The sequence below is a fragment of the Tenrec ecaudatus genome, chromosome 13 (genome assembly GCF_050624435.1).
Source record: "Tenrec ecaudatus isolate mTenEca1 chromosome 13, mTenEca1.hap1, whole genome shotgun sequence".
Classification (NCBI taxonomy): domain Eukaryota; kingdom Metazoa; phylum Chordata; class Mammalia; order Afrosoricida; family Tenrecidae; genus Tenrec; species Tenrec ecaudatus.
This window is the reverse complement of record NC_134542.1, coordinates 2,832,799-2,857,693: the sequence shown is the minus strand read 5'-3', so window position 1 is coordinate 2,857,693 and position 24,895 is coordinate 2,832,799. Positions and strand designations below refer to the sequence as shown.

Sequence of the window (24,895 nt, the reverse complement as noted above, 5' to 3'; positions counted from 1 at the left end):
CTTGGACCACCCTCCGTGTCCCCTGGGGCTCAGAGGGCCTGCACGGACCACCAGCAAAGGCGAGGGAAGTGCAGGCCGCGTTTTTTCCTACAGCCCCATGGCCCGGGGACAGTGCGCCCCAGATCTCTGTGGCAGCGATGTGGTCTGATACTAGTGCCCTGGTCCTGAGACCCCAGAACAACACCACTGGGAACCGTGTGCCCACCCCCTAGCCCTGGCCCACAGTCGGACCACGGACACCAGTCAGTAAGGAGCAAGCACACCTGGTGCTGGACACCCCTCAGGCAGAGGCTGTGGGCAGGCACCCCGTGCTCAGGGGGTAGGTGCACAGAGGGCTGGCAGGCTCAGCCGCTGCTTCGACCGCCTCTGGCCCGCCTGCAGCCCTCCCCTCCTCCCCCCACGGTGCCGCCTCCCAGCTGCACACCAAGCTGTTATCAGGAACCTGAGCTGGGCGAGTCTACACCTGAAACTGGACGCCTGGCCTGTGTGCGGGTACGGGTGCTGGGGTGCCAGGGTGCCTGGCCCAGCATGGAGGACCAGCGGGCTCTCACAGCCGCCAAGCAGGGGGACCTGGCCACCTTGGAGCTGCTGCTGGAAGACAGGGCCCTGCAGCCAGGCCCTGCAGATGCACTGGGAGCTGGCCCAGTGCACCTGGCCGCCCGTGCCGGCCACCTGGACTGCGTGAAGCTCCTGGTCCAGCGGGCCCAGCTGCCCGGCAACCAGCGAGCCCACAACGGGGCCACGCCAGCCCACGACGCCGCAGCCACCGGTCACCTGGCTGAGCTGTGCTGGCTGGTCCGGGAGGGAGGCTGCGGCTTGCAGGTGAGTGGGGCCGTGGGTATGACCCAGGGGTCCAGGGCCAACAGCTCCTCCCTGGGCCTCCCAGCAGTCAGAGGGTCTCTTAGCTGGATTTGCCTCCAAGCCCACCCGGTAACATTTAACCTAACCACCCAGTAGACCCCCAACTCATAGCCACCCTGTTGGGCTGGGTAGCACTGTCCCACAGGGCTTCTGTGACTCAAGGAAGCAGATTGCCTCCGGCTGCTCCTGCAGAGGGGCTGGTGGGTTTGAACCACCAGCCTTCTAGTTAGCAGCCCAGTGCTTAATTCCCTGCACTACCAGCGCACCTTAAAACCAGCCTACAGCCCTGAAAAGTCAAAGCTGCTCCCCAGACGCCCTCACACCCCAGCAAGCCCCCACCTCCCTTTCTCCCACATCCTCCTGCCCAGGTGGCCTGGGGTGGATGGGGCCTGTGAGTGTTCAGGGTCTCCATCCCTATCAAGCATCTGGAAACGGGTGTGCAGAGAAGGAGTGGGGGTGGACACCTAGACAAGGCCCAAGGTGACCCACAGGGGTCGTGGGCCAGCACCTGACAGGACAACCTGCTCCCGAGGCAGTGGTGGGAACTGTGCCCACTTTGGGGTGTTCTGACCACAGGCCCTCAGGGACGTCCAGACCTGAAGCTGTCAGCCCCCCTGGTCTCCCAGGACCCATCCCAAGGCTCTGTGGTGAGCGGGGCCACGCTGGCTGAGAGGATAGAATGGGCAGGTGCAGGCCAGCAGCACTGACGGGGTTGGAGTCCTGGTCCTGCCCCTTACCTGAAGCAGACCCCACCCTGCTGGACCGGCCGGGCCCTGGACTCAAGGGGTTGGGGGGCAGAAGGAGACAGCGTCAATGCTGGGCAGTGGCCTTGCCTGGCTCATGGTCCTCCCTGCGGCCTCTGCAGGACCAAGATGCCTCGGGTGTCTCCCCACTGCACCTGGCTGCCCGCTTCGGACACCCCGTGGTGGTAGAGTGGCTGCTTCGTGAGGGCCACTCGGCCACGCTGGAGACACTGGAGGGGGCCTGGCCCCTGCACCACGCTGCTGTCAGCGGGGACCTGACCTGCCTGAAGCTCCTGGTGGCTGCCCACCCCAGGTGGGCAGTCTGCACAGGGCAAGGGGGAGGGCACTGGAGAGGGAGACTGGGACTGGTGGACAGCACACTGCCCCTGAGAGCAGAGAGTGGGCAGGAGTAGGGGAAGGGCGTTCTGGGAAGGAATTTGATGCCCACTTAGGTTCGATCCCAGGTAGAGTGGGAGGTAGGCATTTGAGCTGGGAGGGCCAGAGAGGTGAGTGGTGGGGAGAAGGGTGGAGCAGCCATAGGAAGTCAGGAGCCCTGTGCTCACATCATGCAGCGAAGAGAGGGCAGGAACAGGCGTTGGCCTTCTCGCTCTTTGCCCTGGCAGCGGTTCACGGGCATCACCCTAAGGTGCATTTGGGGGGCCCGACCTCAGGGTCCCATTTCTCAGGGTTGCTTCCTGCGCACGTCTCCTCCCTGGTTCCCCAACCCGTGACCCTCCTCACGCTCCTTTCTTCTGGCTCCAGGGTGGGGAGGCCCTCTCACTGCACCCACACTCTGTGGACACCCCCTACCCATGGCCAGGGTAAACCACAATCGCCCCACAGCGTCCCAGGGAGGCCAGAGTACTGAGACCCATTCAAAAGTGGGAACACCCATGCTCACACGTTCATTCAGTTACACACCTGCCCGTTCACTTCTACACACTCACACTCACCTACACACCATACACAATCACACATATACAGTCGTTCACTGATACACACACATTCATTCAGTTACACACCTGCCCGTTCACTTCTACACCTCACACTCACTCACCTACACACACCATACACAATCACACATATACAGTCGTCCACTGATACACACACACATTCATTCACTTACACGTAAATTTACACACACGCACTCACATACACTTCTATACATTTACTTACATCCAGACGCACATCCAGAGATACATATTCACTTGTACACGCTAATTCATGAACACACTCACACGCCCTCAGTCACATGCATGCGCACACACGGGGCCCAGCAAGTTTGTAGACATCCCCATGATGGGTTGTGGGTCTTGTGAAGCCCCGCCCATCACCCACACAGAGCATGTGCATCCTGCTTCTCTGGAAACAGGAAGGCCAGCCACCCAGAGCCCCCATGGCCACCTGGCAGTGCCTGTTGGAGCTGAGAGACTGCTGTCCCTCTGGACCGGGTGCAGGGCCCAGTTAGCCCCAGGCCCACAGGCCAGGTCGCTGCCACCTTGCACTGGTGGACGTGGCCTGTCCACACCTTGTTTGGGTCCAGGCCCCTCAGAGGCTGGTGACAGGACCTTCTGTTTGTGTCTAGTGAGCAGACCCAGTTCTGTGGGTGCCGGACCAGCCCCTATGTTGGCAGAACCCCCCTAGCGGTCTGGAGTCAGCGAGCACCCAAGGAGCACAGAGACCCTTGTTCATTGCCACTCGACAGGGGCCCGGGACGAGAGGGCCTGCACCATTAGGGCCTGGGGAAGGGAGGGAGGGAAGGGGGTCCTAGAATCTGGCAAAGTCCTCTGGGCTCAGTCAGCTGAGAGCCATGACTCCACACACCCTTGGTCCTTCTGAGGAGAACCCCGCACTCCCTGGGGTCCCCCAGCCTGTAAGAGTGGGGAGGAACAGTCAGGGTTCATGAGAGCAGGTCACCCCCAGAGATACCTTCCCCATTAGGGTCCTCAGGAGGGCGAGGGTCTGAATTGGCGGCTGGCCTGGTAGCAACCCCCAGCTGGCAGAGACCCCCCCACCCCCCACATGCAGTCTGTCCCACGGCCCAACCCCTCAGCACCAAGCACTCTGGGATGGGGTGGGGGTGGGGGGGTGGTATGTGTGTGTGTGTGTGTGTGTGTTTCTCACGTCAGGTCAGAGAGGACCTGGGACCAGAGGCAGAGACAAGACTTAGAGAGCTGGGGTCACTTCTGGTCTCCAAGAGAACAACTGGCCATTTAGAATCAAGTTCTGTCTGGGACAATCAGTATTTATAATCAGGACCCAGAGGCCTAGAGGGGAGGAAAGGAGTGGGGTGGGGGGACCCCAAAACTGGGCAAGTGCCCTTGAAATGGGAAGCTTATCCAAGGTCACATACCCCTCAGTGGCAGGGATGGGTGGTGATGCCAGGCGTGGGGCCAGCTCGCAGGAAGACCATCCTCTCTGTAGCAGGCTCACCAGGGACCACAGCGGCTGAGGGCAGAGTGGGGCTTGGGGGGGAGCCTGGAGTCCCTGCTATGGCCAATCTGCTCCAGCGTGGCCTGGCTCTGGCCGGGGTCCGGTCACCGTGGCCCTTTGCTCAGAGAGACACCAGGCTGGGAGCACTCAGCCTCATGTTCAGGGCCTGCCACAGGACTATCCCTGCCACCTCCTCCCCTGCTGCCCACAGACCCGTCCACCCTCCAGGCGGCAGGAACAGCGCCACCTGGTGCAGAGACCCGGTGCTCACAGGTCTGGGCGCTCAGGGCTGGTTAGAGCAACCTGGGGACCCTGGCAGCTGGGAGAAGGGACATGTGCGCCTCCAGGTCCAGCGCCCTCAGGACACCTCCTTCCCTCCCTGCTTGCCTCCCTCGGCAGCGGCGTGAACCAGAGGACCCGCAGCGGCGCCTCCCCGCTCTACCTGGCCTGCCAGGAAGGCCACCTGCACCTGGCGCAGTTCCTGGTGAAGGACTGCGGCGCCGACGTGCGCCTGCGCGCCCTGGACGGCATGAGCGCGCTGCACGCCGCCGCCGCCCGCGGCCACTACTCGCTGGTGGTCTGGTTGGTGAGTGGGCGCGTGGAGGGGGGCCTGAGCCCATAGAGATGTGGGCGCCACAGAGATGCTGGGGGTACGATGAGGGAGGCACACAACCGTCAGGATAGAGCTGGTTACTCTGGGTAACCAAGAGCCACCCACCCACCCAACCCAACGCGAACGCACCCGACCTGGGCCTCTCAGCCGTTTGTTCTGACCTTAGCGTGCCACCTCTCTGGGCCAGTCCCCACCCCATAGCGACCCTGGGCAGGCCATTCTGACCTCCGCCCAGCCCGAGGCCCAGCTAAGAAGTGGGAGATACATGGCAGGTGGCTGGACGTGCAGCGGACCAGGTGGCCCTGGGTCGGCCGACCAGGCCCTGGGAGCCCCGTCCACTTGCTCTTCCTGCGAACGCTGGGGGCGTTGGAGGGTGTGAGCCCAGGATGGGTTTTGGTTTGCTCTGGGGGCTGTGTGAGAATCCGTCTGCTGGAGAGCCGTCTCCGGGGTCCAGGACGGCTCACTCCCACCTCGGGGCCTGTGCCCTCTGCCTGCCGTGCAGTTCCCCCAACTCCTGCCTCCATCCCCTCTCCTGCGTGTGGGCACCGCTACCCAGCACACAGCTTACCGCCCTGCCCCCACGTACGTGTCCGGAGATCCTCGCTTTGGAGGCCCCCAGCCTGGCACACAGAAGGAAGGAGCAGAGAGGGAGGAGGGCTTGGGAACGGACTCCAGCCCCTCGCCCAAGCCCCGCCCAGGCTTCGCAGTCCCGCCCACCTTTGGGCCTCATCCACCCAAGGCCCCGCCCACTGTCTCCCCCTGGGGCCACAGCAGGGCTAGGTGGAGTTCAGGGAGACCCTAAGGCTGTTCCTCCTTCCTTCATCAGCAAACAGACCTCTCACTTACTGCCATCCCGTCGAGGCCATTCATAGAGGGAAGGGCCCAGCGGCCAGCTCTGAACAGTCTGGTCCGGGAAGGGCAGGTTCTCTCCCTTCTCCCTGCGCCCCCTGGATGCAGAGCCCGGTTGTCTGACCTCAGCCTGCTGACCACTCCCCCTTCCTGTCCCAGGTCACATTCACAGACATCGGCCTGACAGCAAGGGACAACGAGGGGGCCACCGCCCTCCACTTTGCCGCCCGGGGTGGGCACACGCCCATTCTGGATCGACTCCTGCTCATGGGTGCCCCCATCATGAGAGACTCCTGGGGGGGGACCCCCCTCCACGACGCAGCTGAGAACGGACAGATGGAGGTGAGGCGGGCCTGGAACTAGCCACTGGACCTCCCACTATACCCTGTGTGCCCTCGGCAGCCTGCGGGACAGCTGCCAGGAGCCCCTTCCACAGAGCGGCAGCCTGGAGGGCAGTGCCAGGACCCGAATTCAGACCTACCTGGTCACAAGGCCCAGCTGGGCTCCCCCCTCACACTGGCTGCCCTCCTGGACAGGCCTCCAGATGGCCCCAAAGGTGTGTCCGTCCATCTCCCAGAGTCTCCTGGGGGTTCCCCTTCTTGTTCCCAAGCCCCAGGGTGAAACAGGTGTGCCAGCCTCAATTAGAGAGATGGTGACTAACTGGCCCGGCCACATCTGACCTGGGCTACAAAGAGAGGAAGGAGAACCCGAGGCCAGTGGCCACGAGGTCTGCTCACTCCATCCGTCATTCCTTACTCACTAGCTTTGAGACTCCACTGCAGGGCCACGTGGAAGTCACAGGCAATACTCAGGATTATGGGGAGTTATTGGGGATGTTAAAAGGCACTGCGAGTCAGGATCAGCAAACTGGGCTCCTCAGTCAGCAGTCAGCTCTCATTCTCTCTCTCTCTAACTTTCAATCTCTCAGCCACTTGGTCCTTTGGCTCCTGTCTCCATGGGCCCAGGAAGCCTGTCCCCTGCACCGTCTCCCCACCACACTTGGGCGCAGCCCCTGAGCCCCTCTGCTCTGCCTGGGCCCACCTTCTGCCTCCTGCTCCATGATCTCCGTCCCTGAACCCCTGCCACCTCAGACAGGGACCTTAAACTTGCCCCACGCACGCGGCTCTTCTTCCTCGACAGTCCTGGATTTCTCTCGGCTCCTGCTGTTCTCTGTTACTGCTTCACACGCCCTGTTTTTATGCCCCCCTCCCTAGTCATTTGGTGGGAGTTAGAGACCTGGATTAAACCCCACCCCACCCCCCAAAAAATCCCAGTCGTGAAGTGGGGTTCTGACCACAGCGAGCCTGTAGGACAGGGTAGAACTGGCACTGTGGGTCTCTACAGGAGTAGAAGCCTTGTCTGGCTCCCTCAGAGCGGCTGGTGGTTTTGAGCTGCCGACTCTGCGGTTAGCAGGGCAATGTGTAACCTCCATGGATAGGAGAGCCGTACTAGGAATTGCACTTACATGGATGGCGTTTATTTTCCAGAGCCGTCTTAGGTCCCCAGAAATCCTTAGGTTATGGCCCTGAGACTCACCGAACTCTCTGGTGTGTGGTCATCTGTCTCCTCCAGGGAATCAGTACTCACGCCGTCCTGTTGATTGACGTCCATAGCAGGGTGTCTGCAGCGCTGCTTCTCATTCTGAGTCACGCCCGTCACCCCATGCAGGTCCTGCCGCCTTGTCCACCCGCGTCCTCTGGTTCAGCTCCACTCTGGGGAGGTAGCTCTCCCGGTCCTGTTCTCATTGCCTTGCAGCCGGAGGCGCTGGTCCCCCAGCAGGCACTGTCTCAGACAACGCTCCGCTGCTGGTCATCGCTTTTCAGTGGCTGGTCTCTCAGAAGTGACCGCCTCACCCTTCTTCCTAGTCCAGCTCAGTCCGGAGGCTCCACAGAAGCCCGTTCACTGTGGGTCGCCTTACTGGTGTCTGAAATGCCGGTGACACAGCTTCCAGAGTCCCAGCAGCTCAAACCACCGCGGTGCGGCACGTGGTGGCATGGTTCACATGAGGGCGCCCTTGCTTGTGGACAGGCCTGTGCCCTTTAATACGTGTGGAATGCCATGTGTCCACCATGACCAGACTGAGACCTGCAGGTGCCCTCTAGGCCCCCCACCCCCTGTACAGACAGTGAGAGTTGTCAGGTGCCGTGGGGCTGCCCTGACTCACGGCGACCCCTTGTCCTGCAGAATGATCACCGTCCGGTGCTGTGGCACCCTCACCATCGGGGTCATGTTGTGCTAGCCCGTCTCCCTCAGGTTTCCTCTTCCCCACTGCTGGTGCAGGGGTTATGCTCAGCTGCTACCCCAAAAGCTGGTGGTGGAGCGCCCCAGCCGCTCCGAGGGGGCAGTGGCAGTCTGCTCGGCAAGGCTGGAGCCTGGCGACCCCTGGTGTGGGTGGGAGCACTCTGCCCTCCAGGGTCGCTGTGTGCTCCACCCGACTCCCTGCAGTGGGTTTGGTCCTGGCCCACGGCCCCATTCTGCCCCCTCACAGACTCCGGGGGCAGGCGGTGGGGTTCTGACTGTACCTTATACAGGCAAGGGGTCCACAGGCCCAGGCATTGAATTCCTTTTGGTCCCTGAGGGAGACGGGACCCGCTGGCCTAAGGCAGCGCCTTCCTCAGAGCCCTGCAGCTCAGGGAGAGACCAGCCCCTCAGGACCCTGTCTCTCGAGCCACTCAAAGAGAATGGACACAGGGTTGTCGGAGATGTTTCTGGAAGCTTCCTTCTCACCATCTGAGTCCTTCCAAGCTCACGTTGCCCCCGCTGTCCTCTCCTCCATTCAGGACCCCCAAAGAGCCCATGAGGAAGGGTGGTCAGGGGGCAGGCAAGGAGCTGGGGCTGGCCGGTGTTGTGGGACTGGGGGCTGGAGGGGGGCAGGACCCAACTCCTGGGTGCCTCAGTGAGCACCCCTCATGTCCCTGGAAGGGCTCTCAGATTCCTGGAGCCTGGACCAGGCTGAGCCTGAGGCTGCTTCCTTCTGAGCAACTTGGCTGTGGTGGGGGCAGGGGGCAGCAGTGACAGAGTCAGGAACTCCTGACCTGTCAGCTGGGCCTGGGTGCTCCTTCATTTGGGGCCCTCCAGGCTCTGGCTGGACATGGGCAATGAGTGTGTGGGTGCCACACTGTCCTCACCCACAGACCAGAGCAGGACTAGGGGTCATCAGAGTGTAGGGGTCACCAGAGTGGGGTTAGGGGTTACTAGCACGGATGGGGGTCCCCGCGCAGGCCTCTGCGGTGGATGGGCTGGTCCTGAGCCCCACTGGCCTTCACCTATAACTCTCCTGTGCATCAGGGCTGCCAGCCCCCAGGGATGCTCTGCGTATGTGTGTGTGTGTGTGTGTGTGTGTGTGTGTGTGTGCCATGGGTCATCCTGTGTCCCCCATAGTGCTGCCACACCCTGGTCTCCCACCACGTGGACCCCTCCCTCCAGGATGAGGACGGCTACACAGCAGCGGACTTGGCTGAGTACCACGGACATCAGGAGTGCGCCCAATACCTGCGGGACATGGCCCGGCCGGTGAGCAGTGCGTGGGGATGGCCCTCTGTTGGAACTGCTTGGGCCTGGCCAGGGCTGGGGAATGATTGGGGCTGAAACAAGGGCCGGAGTGGGGGCAGGGCTGAGCTGGAGCGGGGTTAGGTAAAGGCAGGACAAGAGCTGAGGCAGGGGCAGAGCTTAGGCTGGGGCTGGGGCCGGGGGCGGGGCTGGGGTTGGGTTTGGGATTGGGCCTGTCCAGGGCTGTGGCTCAGCTGGACCCTGGCTAGGACAGGGCAGAGCTGAGCTGGGCTGACAGGTGCTGGGTAAGGGCTGGGGCTGGGCAAGGGCTGAGTTGGGCTTCTGGCCAGGACCAGACTGGACTGGGACTTGGCCATGGAATGCCATTTTATGGGCCACCGAGACCACCTGGGGAACACAGGGCACCTCACTCCTCTTCTGACTGAGGGTGCAGGGGAGGGAGGCAGGGTCCTGGGTCCAGGCGCAGCTCTGGGCTCTGGCTGTGTCTGCCCAGCAGGTGAGCACACCAGTGCACCAGGTTCAGTCCAGCAGAGCCCTGGGCAGGATTTCTCTGAGGGGGCAGCAGGCCTGGCCTGCTCACCCTCCTGAAGGTGTGACCTCCAAGGACCCCCACCTTGATGAGTCTATGTCCTCACCAGGGAGGACGGGGCCCCAGTCTGCTCCAGATCCCAGCAAGACCTGGGCATCCATGTCTTTGTGGAATGAAGAGACGGATGAACAGGGGAGAATTGGGAAGGAGGGAATGAATGAATGATGTGGCATATGTGTAGATGAGTGAATGCACAGGCAAGAGCTTGAATGGTGAGCAAGCGAGTGTGGGAAAGAATGAGTGACAGGTGAGTGCGTGAATGAGTGATGGGGGGCCAGTATGTGAATGAATGATGAACAGATGAATGGAGTGATGGATGGTCCAGTGTGTGAATGAATGAATGATGAATCATTGGGTGTGAGGAACAGATGAATGAAGGAGTGACGGATGAATGTGTGGATGAGGGACTGATGGGTGGGCCAGTGAATGAGCACATGAGTGAGAAAGGATGAAGGAATGAAGGGACAGGGGTGTGGGCTCATGACTTGGCCTTCAGTCCATGCAGGTCACGGTCCCTCCAGCCACTTCTGACACTCTCTCCTCAGCTTGGGGCTCTGACTGTGGTCCTGACACCCTCAGGTCCTGGCAGTTCCTGGGGCCATGTTACAATGGACTGGGGTCCTTGGTGGGACTACAGGGCGCAGGGCAGCACCCTCGCTGATTCCCTGGGCAGCCATCCAGCAGACAGCCCTCCCATGAGTCTGGTTGGGATTCAAGGTGAAGGCCTGAAGCCTGCTTTTGTCTCAGCACCAGGAGAAACGCCCGGAAGTGCTGTGCCCACCTGCCCACTGGTGTGGGTTGCTGCCCTGCTAGTGGTCACCAAGCCGGCCTGGAACTCCTCGGAGGGCCATTCAGCACACTGCTTCCCAGAGCCTGGGGCTCCTGCCCCCACCCCCAGGCCTGCCAAGCCCCAGCTCCCCAAAAAGGGCGGGCGGCTGTCAGCTGTGGGCCGGGCCGGGGGAGCTGCACCTGATGCAATATTAATGGAAACGCAATATCAGAGGTCGCCAAGCCGGCCGCTTCCAGTGGGCTTGGTCCCAGGAGACGTGGCTGGGGGATGCATCAGGCTGTGGGCGCAGGTGCTGAGGGACAGCTGCAGCACCTCAAGGGCCCCAACCCCCACCTCCAGTCTCTCACCTCCTCTCCTGACCTGGCCAAGTGCCCAGTGAGGGTTGGGCTTCTTTGACTTGAAGTCAGTCAGGAGCTTGAGGCAACCTGCACCCCTCCCCACCGGCCTGCCCAGGCTCGGGACTTGGGGCAGAAGCTCTGAATTGGGATCTATTGGGCACCAGAGTCAAGCTGGAGTGTCCCAGGTATCCTGCTCACCCCCACCTCATCCTCACTGTACTGGTCTGTCCTGGGCCCCCAGACCGCAGAGCAGGGGACAGAGGCGGGCTCGGGGATGGCTCAGGTGTCCAAGGCGGAAGGGCTGGTGGAAGCAGGCCTTCTGTTGCCCTTAGACCTGAGCAGCTCTCAGCTTCCAGCGTCCCCTCCACAAGTGGGCTGGCCGAGGGAAGGGAAGCCCTGTCACAGGACACCGCCTAAAACAGCCAGTGACCCAGGCCCAGGCCAGTCCCCTCTTTGGGTCCGGACTGTCTTTATTTTGTCGGCGGCTCACAGTGGGCGTGTGACACAGTGGCACTGCCCATACGGTTCCCTTGGCTGTCATCTTGACACAAGCAGACAGCCGGGCCTCTCTTCCGCGATGCACTTGTGGGGTGGGGGGTGGTTCCGCCTGCCATCTCTCCTGTCAGCGGCTGGGCGGGAACTGCTCCGCCCAGGTTCCTTGCGGTGCCTTAAATCCACCAAACCCACCGCCGTGGTGTCATTTCTGACTCAAGACGACCCGTAGGGCATGGCAGACTGCCCCTGTGGGTCCCTAAGACTGTGAACCTTTTTCCTTCTTTCTCTCTTTTGTGGAGCACTTACTAAGCCAAGTACGCTTCACTCGCAAAGTGGGTCAGCTCATGAGCTGAGGCAGCTGACCACTTCCAGGGGGTGGCGCTGGATTTTACAGGGCTCTGGTGGCAGCACCTCATTGACTCGCCTCATTCCCTATCCTGCTTTCCCATCAGCCCGTATTGGTCCCGGTTGGTCTCATACCCATGGCTTCTGAACCTCATTATCATATGGGGCGGGGTTAGTCACTAGGTTATCTGGCTATGGCCCCTGGAATGGGTGTTGTCAGGCAGTTCGGACTGGGTCACCCCATCTCTAGTTGTCCTTGACATGACCAGAGGAAGGGATCTGCTGGGGTGAGGCTGGGAATCTATGGGAGCAGCCAGCCTCATCTTCCTCCCTTGGAGCAGCTGGTGGGATTGAACTGTTGACCTTGCTGTTAGCAGTGCAATCCCTAACCTGTTGTGCCACCAGGATGCCTTTGGTGACCCTGAAACCAACCCAAACCCACCGCCCTGGAGTCAATTCCAACTCGTAGCAGTGCGATGCCGAGTGTCCGCCGAGACTATAAGTCTCCGCAGGAACAGAAACCTCATCTTCCTCCTGAGGAGCGTGGGCCTGAACCACCGACCTTGTGGTCTGCTAGCAGCCTGACCCAGAGTGTCACAAAGTGACCTTTCGGAGCCTTCATTTTACTGATGGGGAAGCTGAGGCCCAAGGCCAAGGGCATCTCCAGGCTGTGTCCACTGGCAAGGCAGCCGGCCTCCTGGCCAGTAGCAGAATCTCAGCGGTCACCTAGCCGCACTGATCCCCGGGGCCATGATTGTCTCGGCCTGGGTGGCATCACCGCTGTAACCTCGCTCGGCACCTGCCTGAATGCATAATGCATGGTGACAACGGTGACACTCCTGCTCAAATCTCCCCAAAACGCTGGAGAGAGAGCGGACCAGCACAGCCACAGTCCTGGGGCCACCCCCTCCAGGGTGCGTCCTGGCCCCATAGGCAGCCCAGCACCCCAAGGACCACCGCGGGGGCCCACCCATCCTGGGAGCTTGCTAGGTTGGGCTCATGTCTTTGACCTGGGAGAATGGGGTAGGTTGTGGCTTCTCCGCCACCTGGGGCAACCACACCTGACTTGTACAAGTCTGCTCGGGCTCGGGGACGTTGACACTTCCCTGGGCCCCCTTCATCTCTCCGGCCCCAACCAGAGCCCCCTTTGGGTGGGTGGTCCTGTTGGCAAGACCCCCCCCCCCGCTGTCTCCCGAAACTGTGTGCCGCCCTGTTGGCTTCTCTGCCCACCTGCCCATCAGCTTTGGGCTACCAGTGAGTCATTAGCCACTCAGCTGCTGAGGAAGGCCAGGGCTTCTGGGACGGAGACCAAACCAAGACAGACAGACAATGGGCAAGCCAGCTGCCACTGAGTCAATTCAGAACCCATAGCGCCCCGTGTGTGGGTGTGGAGCTCCTCCATCAGGCCTTCCTGACCATCATGATTTATGGACGGTCAGCAGACCTCTCTTCCGCCGCCTTGCTGGGTGGGCCCAGAGTCAGCTGTGGATCATCTGTGTAGCCCAAATGGCAGCCCCCACCAGGGGCTGTCTCAGCACAGCGAGAACTGTGTGATCTCTGTATTGGGGTCACCCCCTTGCTCCCAAGACCCAGCATGGGCCTGGAGGGGGCTGTGCACTTGGAGTGTGTCCAAGCCGGGGAGCCCCGACCCCAGGGGACCCTTTTATAGCAAGCAGTCTGCTAGCTCTCCTCCCTGGAGGTCCCTCCCAGCAAACACCACCCCAAAAATGGCTGGTAAACTGGGGGTTCAGGTTGGACAAGTCCAGCTGACACCTAGGAAGATCTCTGACCTATCTCAGGGCCCTGAGCGACCTCCTGTCCTCTCTGAGCCTCAGTTTCCCCATCTGTGCCTAGGACTGTACTGAGGGTCATGGAGAACGCCTCTTGGTGAGCTTTCTTTGACATATTGTCACTGTGGGCCAGGTTCTGGGGTCCCCTGGGGTCGCCCCTGGTCCCTATGCCCTGTAAGGGATCCCATACCCCAGCCCAAGCCCGCTGGCCACCCGACACCTTGGCCTTCAAATATTCATGGGCAGGCTCCGACCTCCGCCTCACTCTCCTCCCTAGCGGGCCAGCGGCAGCTGCCACAGCCCGGCTCTGGGCTCCATCTGGGCTCCGGGATCCCTGCGGCCAGTGAGTGGGCCCTGGGTCTCAGGGACCTACATGTGAGGGGTATCAGGCTGAGGCGGTGGGGGCAGACTCAAGGCATCCAAAGTCTCCCGGCCGACGGGCGTGACTGGCAGGGAGAAGCTCAGGAGGCCAGCGGCCACTTCTGGCTCTCACGGCCCACACAGATGGGGTCTCCAAGAGACAGGAGCAGGGGGAACCTGTGTGTCACCCTGAGACTGTGTCAGGCCACTGAATGCTTTCTGCGGTAAAGCTTAGAAAGAAAGGCGGGATGGGACACCTGGGCATCACTTCTCCCATCTGAGAGCTGCTTGGAGAAGCAGGGGTAAGAGGGAGGAGGTGCTGCTGTGAACCCCAGTTGAGGACACCCCAGGACAGGGGTGGAGCTGAGGCCCCCTTCATTCAAGGACTTGGGGCTGGGGAGGAGGAGCTGGGTCCTGGGGGCTGGGCTGGGGCCCTGTGCCTGGGGCCGTCCTGGGGGCTGGGCTGGGGAGTTCTGTGCCTGGGGGTCCCAGGGAACAATGACCCCAGACAAGGCCACTGGTGTGGAGGGGAGTGGGGATCTCACCCCTGCCTGACCAGCCCTGTCCACCCACAGGTGCCTCTGCTGATGACACCTCCGCCCCCACCCTTCCCGCCTCCTCTGCTGTCAGCCGCCAGACGCTTCCCGGAGGAGGGGGACCAAGGGGCAGAGGGGCTCGGGAGTCACAGGCGTGAGTAAATGGCTCTCCCCCACACACACACACACAGGAAGGACTGGGGACTTTGGGACACTCCCTCAGAACACCCTGCTGCTGGGGACCCTGGCAGGTTTGGGGGGGCAGGCATCGGTCCTCAGACTACAGGTCACCAGGGAGTCATGCAAATGGATGGGGGGGTGTTACCAGCAGGCCTCCCACTAAAGAGGGTGGATGCGCTCAGAACACTCGCCTCAGTTCATGTACCACGCATGTGCACTTGTGTGGGCCTTCTGGGGGATGAGGCAGAGCGGGCTAACCACCCCAAGGACTTGTATGTATGTGCACACATGTAGGCCTTAGTGTGTGTGCACGCTCATGCGTGTGTGACCATGTGTGCACATGTGTGAGGAACGTGTGTGCAGTGTGTGCTTGTGTCCCAGGTATGTGTGCATGGGTGTGCCTGTGTGGTGAGGGTGCAGGGAGGGAGGGCCCCACACATCTGCCCCTGTGCACCGCACCTCCCTGCTCTTATCTGGGGGGTGCAGCCAAGGTGTGTGAATATGGCCGGGAGGGGGCCCGGGATCGGCTACGCCCCTGGCAGCCTCTTCTGGGAAGTCCTGAGACCTTGGGCCAGAACGTGAGGCTCCTGGGGTGGCATCTCTGGGGGAGATTTCTGTCCCCAAGCTCGGGGTCTCCCAGGCTGACCTTTCTCCTCTCCCACCCTGCCACCTCTACCTGCAGCCTCTGTGACACCTGCACAACTCAGCCCCACCTGGCCTGGCCAGTCGGAGCCACCTGCCCCCAGGGATCTGACCTGCTCAGTCCCTCCAAGGGTCACCATGGTGCGTCCTCTCCCCGGGAGCCATCGCCCATGCCCCAGCGGCCTCTCACTGGGTCCCTTTAGCTGAGTTGGGGGCCCCTCATCCCCTGGGTCATCCCTGCTGCCTCCTGTGGATGCCCGGTTCTGAGGAGAAGGGGCTTTGGGCATTGGGACATGAGGGGTGGCCCAGGGAGAGGCGGTTTGTCACATACTGTAGAAAATGAGGGTCCTGCCCGTTGGCTCAGAGCTCCAGCCCCCTCGGCCTAACTTCTGAGCTTGAGGCCAGAGGAACAGCCCCTCTCAGGGGTGAGGTCTCTCACCCCTCCTCTTCTGAAGACACCCCTAGCCCACCCCGGGATCAGGCCCCCTCAGACCCTGCACCATGTGACACCATGGCCACACAGGGCCCAGAGGCAGTGGACACCCCGGATGGCTTGGCTGCACTGAGGCTGGACGAGCTGCCCTCGGGCGACCTGGATGGGTTGGTGCCTACGCAGGACGAGCGTGGCCGGCCCATCCCCGAGTGGAAGCGGCAGGTGATGGTCCGGAAGCTGCAGGCGCGCCTCGGAGCCCAGGAGGCACCTGAGGCCCAGGTGGGCTGGGGAGGGCTGGAAGGAGGGAAGGGTGGGGCTGGAGGGGCGGGACATGGAAAGATGGGGTGGGCAGGACAGGAGGGGTGGGGACAGAGGGTGGGCTGGGGGCGGGGCAGAGCTGAGAGCCCAGGGGCAGGAGGGTTTGCCCCCATCTGAGTGAGGCATCTGTATGTCTGTCTGTCCAGAGAGACACCCATTGGCTAAGGACAGTGGCAGTGCTGCCCACCAGAGGGTCATGCTCGGGAGCTGGGCCCCGCTTCCTCCATTAGCGAAGCTGTCGATCGTAGGCTAACCTGCACAGGCACCTGAAGCCCCACTCATGTGCTCATATCCCAACAGGGGGCAGGTCACTAGTGTGCTGGGGTGACGGTGGGGGAGTCACTGAGGCGCTGAGGGAAAAAGCAAAGCCGGTGGCGGAGGTGCCCTCCAGGCAGAGGGTCTGGAGTGAGGGGACAGGTAGCTAGTGCATTAGGCACCCTCCCTGGTGGGGCACCACATGCTTACCCCTCAACTCCACCAGGGCTCCCTGACACACCCCGTCTGAGCCTGGGGGTACAAGCTTGGTAGACCAGGTTGACCCGCACGGGGGTCCCTACCAGATTCAAGTTCAGCGAAAGGAAGACCCTCACCCCTCTCTCATCAGCCACATTCCAGGTGCCTGCCCATGGTCTGTGCCCACTGACCTGCACAGTACACACGCGTCCCTTGTAGCTGCACCGCCAGGCAGCACTGACCTGGTGGCCCTGCCTGTCCTAGCATGTCGGGTTGAGAGGCTCGAGGGGAAGGCCCTTAGCATCTCTCTATGAGACAAATCTGGAGAGCCAGTGGGTCAGGGCCAGGGACATGGAGGTGGGTCTGGCCAGCCCGCTGACTCTAGCCACTCCCGGCAGAGGCAGGGAATCCTTGCCCAGCACAGCAACTGTCCCCTGCCCCAGGATCCTGCCCTGGGAGAAGGATTAGGACTCACTAGTGCATAGGCGCCCTAGTGGCACTGCCAGACTACCGGCTATACCTAAGGTTAGGGGTTCGAACCCACCAGCCACCGCTCAGGAGGAAGATGAGGCTGTCCTCGCCCATGAAGATGGACAGCCTGGAAAATCCATGCGGCAGTTCTGAACCACGCCCATGGCTGTGGATTAGTGCCAAGTGCCCCAGAGCCCTGGCCTCTTGGCCACCCAGAGGCAGCAGGGTCTGCTGGCCTGCGGTGCAGTCCACAGCAGCACCCCACAAGGCGCAGGGTGAGGAAGAGTCCACATGGGGAGGTGGCTCATGGGGGAAGGGCAGAATTCAGGTGCCCCTGACTGTGGGCATCCAAGGGCCTGTGATGGCAGCAGTGGGAAGGATAAAGTAGGCTGCCTGAGACTGGCCACCCTTGGAAGATTCTGGAATGTCAAGGGGATTCTGAGGAGGGAGAACCTATGGGTTAAATATGGAGTGGGAGGGGGCACGGAAATGAGACAGGGGAGCCCCTTAGTGCCCACAGGTGGGTGTGGCCCCAAGCCTCCAGCTCTGGGTGCGGCTGGCCTGGCCAGCTGAGCTTAGCTCTCTCGGTGCCCAGGAGGACGGTGGGAGTGCGAGCCGCGGGGAGCAGGCCGCCTGGCGGTACTCCCAGGCCCACCAGGCCATCCTGGGCCCCTTCGGGGAGCTGCTGACGGAGGACGACCTGGTGTACCTGGAGAAGCAGATCTCCGACCTGCAGCTGCGGCGCCGCTGCCAGGAGTACGAGAGCGAGCTGGGCCGGCTGGCGGCCGAGCTGCAGGCCCTGCTGCCCGCGCCCCTGGTGCGCATCACCGTCAATAGCCACCTCCTGCCCCGGGCTTCCGGGGCCGCGGCCGAGGACGTCCAGGAAGCCGAGGCGCCCGCGGCGGCGGCGGTGCCCGAGGGCCCGGCGGAGGCGAGCACAGCCCCTGGCGGGCAGCCCGTGCCCTTCTGGTGCAGCCACATCGCCCGACTGGTCCGGAACATGTCGCTGCTGCTGCGGGGCGTGAACGGGCTGGTGCAGAGCGAGGAGCGGCCGGTCGCCCGGACCTCCGACACGGACCCCCGGGAGGCCCCGACCAGAACCCCGCGGAGCGAGGCCCAGCGCGAGATCCAGGAGTACGGGGTGTCCGTGCGGACTCTGCGCGGCAACTTCGAGGCGGGCGCGCCCGGGGGCCCGGGGGCCGCGCCCGGGCTGTGTCTGAGGGGCTGCTGGCCGGCCCCTCCGCAGCCCCGCGGCGGCCCCGCGCCTGGGGAACCCGGGCCGGGCGACGCGGAGGAGGCCAGTGACTCCGGCATCAGCTGCGAGGAGGCGCCGTCGGAGGCGGGCGCGGCGCCGGGCCCGGACCTGGCCAGCCTGCGCAAGGAGCGCATCGTCATGCTCTTCCTGAGCCACTGGAAGCGCTCCACCTACACGCCCGCGCTCAAGACGGCCGCCTGCCGGTCGCTGCTGGCCCGCCGCGCCCGCCCCGCGCCGCCGCCCCGCGCGGGCGCGCGTCTCGGCCACCTGTGGCAGCAGCGCAGCATCATCGCGCACCTGCTGAGCAACTGGAAGGCCATCCTGGCCCACGTGCCCGCCCGGCAGCTGCGGCGGCTGAGCCGGCGGCCGCACGGGCCGCTGTCCCCCGAGCAGTTCTTGCCGCACGTGGACGGCGCGCCCGTGCGCTACAGCAGCCTGACGCTGGACCTCTTCATGCTGGGCTACTTCCAGCTGCTGGAGTGTGACCTGCCGCCCGCCGAGCGCAAGGCGCGCCACCTGCTCTGCTTCGAGGTCTTCGAACACCTGGGCGCGCACGGCTGGGAGGCGGTGCGGGCCTTCCACCGGGCCGTGACCGACGAGGTGGCCGCCGGCCGCCGTGCCTGGACCGACGGCTTCGAGGATATCAAGGCCCGCTTCTTCGGCACCCACCGGGCCCCCGCCTGGGACACAGAGTCCGGCCACAAGCCCGACCAGCCCGAGCTCGGGCCGCTGCCCCCCGCCGTGGCACCCCCTGGGGGCCCCGAGCCCGAGGCTGAGGGCGCAGGCAGCCAGGCGGACTGTTTTAGCAGCGAGGCCATCTGCGGCTACATAGACCGCAGCTTCGCCTTTTGGAAGGAGAAGGAGGCCGAGATGTTCAACTTCGGCGAGTAAGCTGCATCTGCCTCTGGGACGGGGTTGGGGTGGGGCGGCCTTCACCCCACCCCCACACCTGCCAGAGAGAGGGTCTGGAGGTGTTGGCTGTCTTCACCCCCTCGGGGAATGGGACTGACTCTGAGTGGAGCGGAGTGCAGAGGGTCTCCTCCCCAGAGAGTAGGTGGGTGCAGTTAATTGTTGCCCCTGTCTTTTTCTCAGCTCCCCTTCTCCACCTGCCCCCCATCAGGTAGGCCTGGGCACAGCTGGCAAAGCCCCCTCTGGCTTGGAGCCTGTCCCCCCATCTCCTGTGGCAGGTGTTACTCAGCTGTCCCCGTCAGTGGAATGCACGGGCTCTGGGTTAGGGCTGCATCCCTCAGCAATGAGCACACATGTCCACCAGTTACCTGCCTGCAGACAGGAGACTTTGCCCCTGCCCAGAGCCATCCAGGACACTGTGGAGACCCTGCCCTAAGGAACGTCCAGGGAAGAGTGAGCCAGCCCTGTCTCCACAGCTGGCCACCTCGGACCATGAGGGATCCCTGTTATAGGTAACAGTAGGGGAGAAGTAGCCAGATCAACCCCAAGATCTGGAACATCCACACACAGCACCCCATCCAGGTGGGCCGGGGCTGCTGGGGGCAGGGGGCCTCGGACAAGAGATGAGCAGCCAGCGGGGACACCCAAGTAGTTGGACACTGCTGGATCCAGCCCTACAACTTCAGTCTGCCAGGGGTCCCTGGGGCAGCCAAGGGGATGGGCCACCATCAGGCTATGGGATCCAGGGAGGTGGGCCAGCACCCAGCAGGATTTGGGGGCTGGAGCGATGCCTCTGTGAGAAGAATCCCACTGGCAGTGTGTGTCCAGTGGACTTCCAGAATCTTCCACTGTCATGACCAGGCCCACTTGGGGCAAACAAGCCTCTGGCGAGGGTGAAGAGAACACCCCGGACCAGGCGTTGTCCAGTTGAGCTTGGGTGCAGCTGGGTGGGGCTGGAGCAGAGCACAGGAACCCCAAGGGGAGGGCACAGAGGTTGGGGGGAGTCCAGGAGAAGAGAGGTACAGGAGAGGGCATCTGGCCCCAGGCCAACCAAGGTCTCCATGGACAGGCTGCCCTGGGGTGGTCTCAGTCTGGCTGCTCTGGCTCCTCCCTCCTGTGGACCCTCCCTGGTGAGTGTGTGAAATAAAGATATTCATTTCTGGTGACGAGTCCTGCGTGCTCCTCACACTGACCCCTGGGGGGCCTCCCAGGTCCCTGCACACCTGACCTAGGCTCGGCCCCTCAGAGTGCCAGTGGCACAGCCTCCAAAGCCTCAGCTGACCCATCGTCATGTGGAAGGGCAGTGTAGACTCCGATAGACCCCAGCCTGGTGCCGGTCTGGGACTCATGTGGGCCCCAACCTGGTGCTGCCGTCAGTAGCCAGGTCTCAAAATTCCAAGGTGTGGGGTGGTGTCTCTGGTGGCTGTGACAACCTGATCCCAGGGCAAATCCCAGCAGATGGAAGTGGACAAAATGTGGCCCACAGGCGCTGGTCTACCCAAGGCCAGAAGGGGCAGGGCTGGAGAGGGTGCTGGGGAACGTCAGGCTGAGGTGCACAGGTCTTGGGCATCCCCACTGGCCTCATGGATGCTGTCCAGGGATCCAGCAAGGGACAGGGTGGCAGAGTAGACGGATGTCACGCGCTTTCTGGCCAGTGTCTAAGGAGGTGATGCCGTCCTGCTGGCCACCTCCCTGAGTTGTCCCACTCACCGCCATGGCAGGAAAGCATGGCAGGGCCCACAGATGTCACCTCCATCCAGTTATGATTTGCCGTGAGGCTTCATCACCTCCACTCAGGGCTTGCCATGTGGCCCGCCGTCCTGGGGAGAGGTTCAGGTGGAGGAACTGAGCCGCAGTCCTCAGAGCCCCAGCTAAAGCACCCTGGGGTCCACAACCCTCCAAAGCTAGAAACCCCCCAAACCCAAACACATCCACTGCCATTGAGTGGACACCAACTGACATCAACCCCACCTAGAATTTCCGAGTCTGTCGATCGCTACGGGGAGCACAGTCTCATCTGTCTCTGTTAGAGCAACTGGTGGCTTTGAACCACTGACCTTGTGGCTTACCCCCTGCTGGGATCCCTGCTGGGTGGCACAGACAGGGAACCCAAAGATTGGCACTCTGAGCCACCAGGTATGCCTCATCACAAAGGTCCTGCAATCTCCAAAAATTCCATTCACAAAACTGTTCGACCGGGACCCGCACAGGGCGACTGTGAGTCAGCCGACTCCTGCCCACCGGCTTGGTTGACTGACTTCTTGAAGAAAGTGGGCACTGTACTCGCAGGTCCAGGCAGGAGGTCCCCCTGGCACGGGGGTCCCAAGTGTGACTGATGCAAAGTGCTGTCAGTCTGAGTCACAGTGGGGAGCTCAGGTGAGGCGTGATGGCCGCTAAAGAAAGCCAGCCTGGCTGTCCACTGGCGGGAGGACCTGGAGGGGCGCCACGTGGCCCAGAGGATGACCTCCAGTCCCAGTTTTGGGAGGTGACGAAAAGACATCAGAAAGTACCTGGGACAAATGGGCAGGTGGTGAACCCAGGCTCAGAAACATGATTCTGTTCAAGTTCTAAGCGGGGTCCAGGGGACGCGGGAAGGGGAGGGGGCGGTTTGGGCTGGGGATGGTGGTGATTCTAATGGCCGGGGATCTTCTAACCACTCTGGGTCTTCCCGCATCGGTAAAACTTCTTGCCCAGATGAAGAAGCAGCGAGTTTTAGTGCCTGCTGCCCCCTGCCCCCAGCAGCAGGCTGGTGTCCGGGTGTTGGGTTTCCCAAACCAAACTGTCATTTGAGATTCGAGGTGCTGGTCTCCGGCTCTGTGGGCATCCACACTTGGCACTTCTCCGCTCTCTAGGGAGCCAGCTCCCAGGGACACCAGCCTGTTACCAGAATCCCTGTCCTCATTTCCTTCAGCCTCAGCAGGAACACTTTAACCCTTCATGTTCCACCTGCAAACAGCCTTGGACACCAAGTCCCGGGGCTGGCTGAGCTGGGCAGGCTGGGCTGGGCAGGGGTGGAGAGCTCTGGTCGGTGGACAGGACAGGTCAAGCAGGGGGAAGAAGGCTGCGCTGGGTGGAGAGAGCAGGGCAGGGTGCAGCGGACAGAGCAGGGGTGAAGAGGGCTGGATGGGGTAAAAAGGACAGGGAGGTGCAATGTTCAGGGAAGAGGTGGAGAGAGCTGGCAGGGATGGAGAAGACAGGGTCAGCAGCCAGGACAGGCCGCCCAGCATTCAAGCCCTGGAATGATCGGGTTTGGAAGTGACTTGGCCGAGTACTTAGCCTCTGAGTCACTATGGTCATGTGTTTAATGTGCCTCAGCGAGGTGGCCCTGTCATGAGGCCGGGACTGAGGATTGCCGGCCCACACTCGGCCCCAGCCTCTGGTCTGCAGGTGCCTGCACCCCTGCACCCTAGCTCTCCGACACCCACTGCTCCCTTGAGCACCCACTCGCCCCATGGGCTCAGTCATCCTGGGACTCAGCTCTGTGGGACTGACACAGAGCCCCTAAGGTGCCCTCCCTGCTCCACTAGGAGGGGGTGCAGGAGCTGGGGCAGGGGGAGGGTGGGAGTCTGTCAGCCCTCCTTCCCATATCCTGAAGTCCCTTGGCTGTGAAGCCATACTTCACAGACTCCAGGGTGCAGCCCCTCGCCACCCTCAAGGCCTAGGGGACCAGGGCCCAGCCCAGGCAGGGGTGTTCTTGCTGGGATTTCCACCCCCCTATCCCCGTGGGGGCTCAGAGCTATTCTGTGCCCATTTCTTGGCATCTTGCTGCCGGCAGGCCACACCTGGGGTCTCCTCCCTCCCCCTCCCCTACAGGGGCCCACGTGCCTCCAGCCTGGGTTGACCGTCCTGCATGGATTTTGATATCGACTGCTCCCCACCCAGGGGCCACCATGGAGGCAGTGGGCCAGTGCTTGTGGACCCTGCCATCCAGCCTGAGCCTCGGTGCCCCTGGGTCTTCCCTCCGGGCTCCTGCTGTCTCCACTTTCCAGAGAGGGAGACTGAGGTCCACTGGGGTGCCCTCAGGCCGTCCCAGCCCTGCAAGATGGGGTTCAGGCTCCTCTTTGCTCTGACTGAGGTCACCCCAGAGTCCAGGGAGTCTTTGAGGGCTGACAGTCCAGCGCACTCATACACCACCCCCTCCCTAGCCTCCCCCTCAGGGGCAGAGGCTAAAAATACCCCTCAGCCACGTGGTCACCCAGAAGCCCTCGCCTTGTCCCTCTCAACTGCCCATCAGTCCTGCGGCAGCACGGGCCTTAGCAACAGAGTCCTGCCATCTCTGAGGTAGGTCGGGGTTCTAGGGCGAAATGGGGAGCATGGGAGGCTGGCTCGGGACTCAGGGCTTGTGGCCAGGCAGCCCATGACCTCCAGAGCTCATGGAGGGGGGAATCTGGGAAGACTCACACACACAGCCAGGCCAGCTCCCTCCAAGGTAGGGATCTTGCGTGTCTGGCCGGAGAGAGAGGCAGGGGGCCAGGCCATAAGTGGTGGAACTGAGTAAGGGGCTTTCTCTGCCTTGTCCTGAGCCCTCCTTGCTGCAAGGGTGAGGGTCAGCAGACATTGCCAGGCTCCATGGGTCCCTCTCCTGCCCAGATGCCCCCGCAGGCCCCGAGGAATGTGGCTGGCCGCGCCCAGCCGCTGGTCCTTGCCGCTGTAAATGCAGCAGCTGACGAAAGCGCACATAGCAATGACTGGAATGTAAGGGGAGCCCCCCCCCCCACAGTCCCAGAAGGACAATGCCCTGGCCATAGATGCCCTGGTGGTCAGCAGGCAGGCACATGGAGGGCGGAGGGCAGGGGGACCTGGAGCTCTCGCTGCCAACACTTCCGCTCCTCCTGGTGTCACAGGTCTCCACGCTGGCTAGGCCCCCTCCTGGGCACTGTCCCTCTGGCCAGTTCTCTGCCCGGTGCCCCCTGGTGGACGGACATTGTCTTTGCTGCCCTGTGTGGTGATGCAGTGGGTAGCATGTTGGGAGGCTAACCACAAGGCCAGCGGTTTGAAACCATCAGCCGCTCCCTAGGAGAAAGATGAGGCTTTCTACTCCTGTAAAGAGTTACAGCTTTGGACACCCACAGGGGCAGTTGTGCCCTGTGCTATGGGGTCCATGTGAGTGATGACAATGCAGTGGCAGTGGACTTGGCTGGGTTTCCTGTAGTCCAGAGGGCCTCCGCTCACCTTTTTCCTGCGGGGGTGCTGGGGATTTCTCTGAGAATGAAAGCCCACGCCCACTGCCATCAGGTGGACTGACTCATGGTGACCCTGCTGTGTGTCAGTGCAGCTGTGTCCCACGGGGACCCAGTGACTGTGTCAGTGCAGCTCCGCCCCACGGGGTCCCCGTGGCTGGGTTTCAGGCAGCAGATGGCCAGTCCTGTCTTCCGAGGCACCTCCAGGTGGACTTGCATGTCCAACCTTTCAGACAACAGCCGAGCAGAGCACATTGCTCCTCCCCGCACCCAGGGCCCCACATCCACAGACGGTTCATCAGACAAACTCAGGGGAGCGGGCACTGTGCCAAGGGTCCCAGTCACCTTTTTGAAAGCCCCCCAGCTGGGCTTGTCTGTCGGCGCCTGCACTCGGTGATGTAACCTGTGGGGCTCAGAGCGTGGTCCCCAAGCCTGGCTCTGTGTTACCTGGGGTGCTCGGTGCTTCCGCTTCCCCACCTTCAGGACTGAGGTGGGGAACACAGTGAGCGTGAGCTGGGATGGCCCCAAGGGCATGACCCCACCCCCACCCCAAGGTTAGCCAGCAAAGTCATGCAGACCAAGACTTCCTGCATCCCCAGACCATGAGCACGCTGCGGCATACACCTCTCCAGTGGTCCATCCTTCCTGCCAAGCCCAAGCTGGGGCAGAGGCCCCCAGGGAGCTCAGTGCCTAGGGTCCTCAGAGTTGAACCCAATCTGCCTTGGAGGCCTGGCCTGGGCCGGTCTCCTGCCCGCCGAACCTCGCTGGTCTCACTGGTCAATGGAGACAGCACAGGGCCCTG

General features: G+C 62.5%; 1 protein-coding gene across 1 annotated transcript; it reads left to right on the top strand.

Annotated features, from left to right (window-relative positions):
- The first annotated feature begins 528 nt into the window (after positions 1-528).
- ESPNL (espin like) lies at positions 529-20,046 on the top strand. The gene is made up of 9 exons (XM_075529698.1): positions 529-822; positions 1,727-1,917; positions 4,437-4,623; positions 5,659-5,841; positions 8,881-9,012; positions 14,292-14,397; positions 15,115-15,215; positions 15,556-15,786; positions 17,345-20,046. Exons 1-9 carry the CDS (start codon positions 529-531, stop codon positions 18,893-18,895), a joined length of 2,976 nt encoding a protein of 991 aa, XP_075385813.1. The 3' UTR covers positions 18,896-20,046.
- The last annotated feature ends 4,849 nt before the right edge of the window (positions 20,047-24,895 follow it).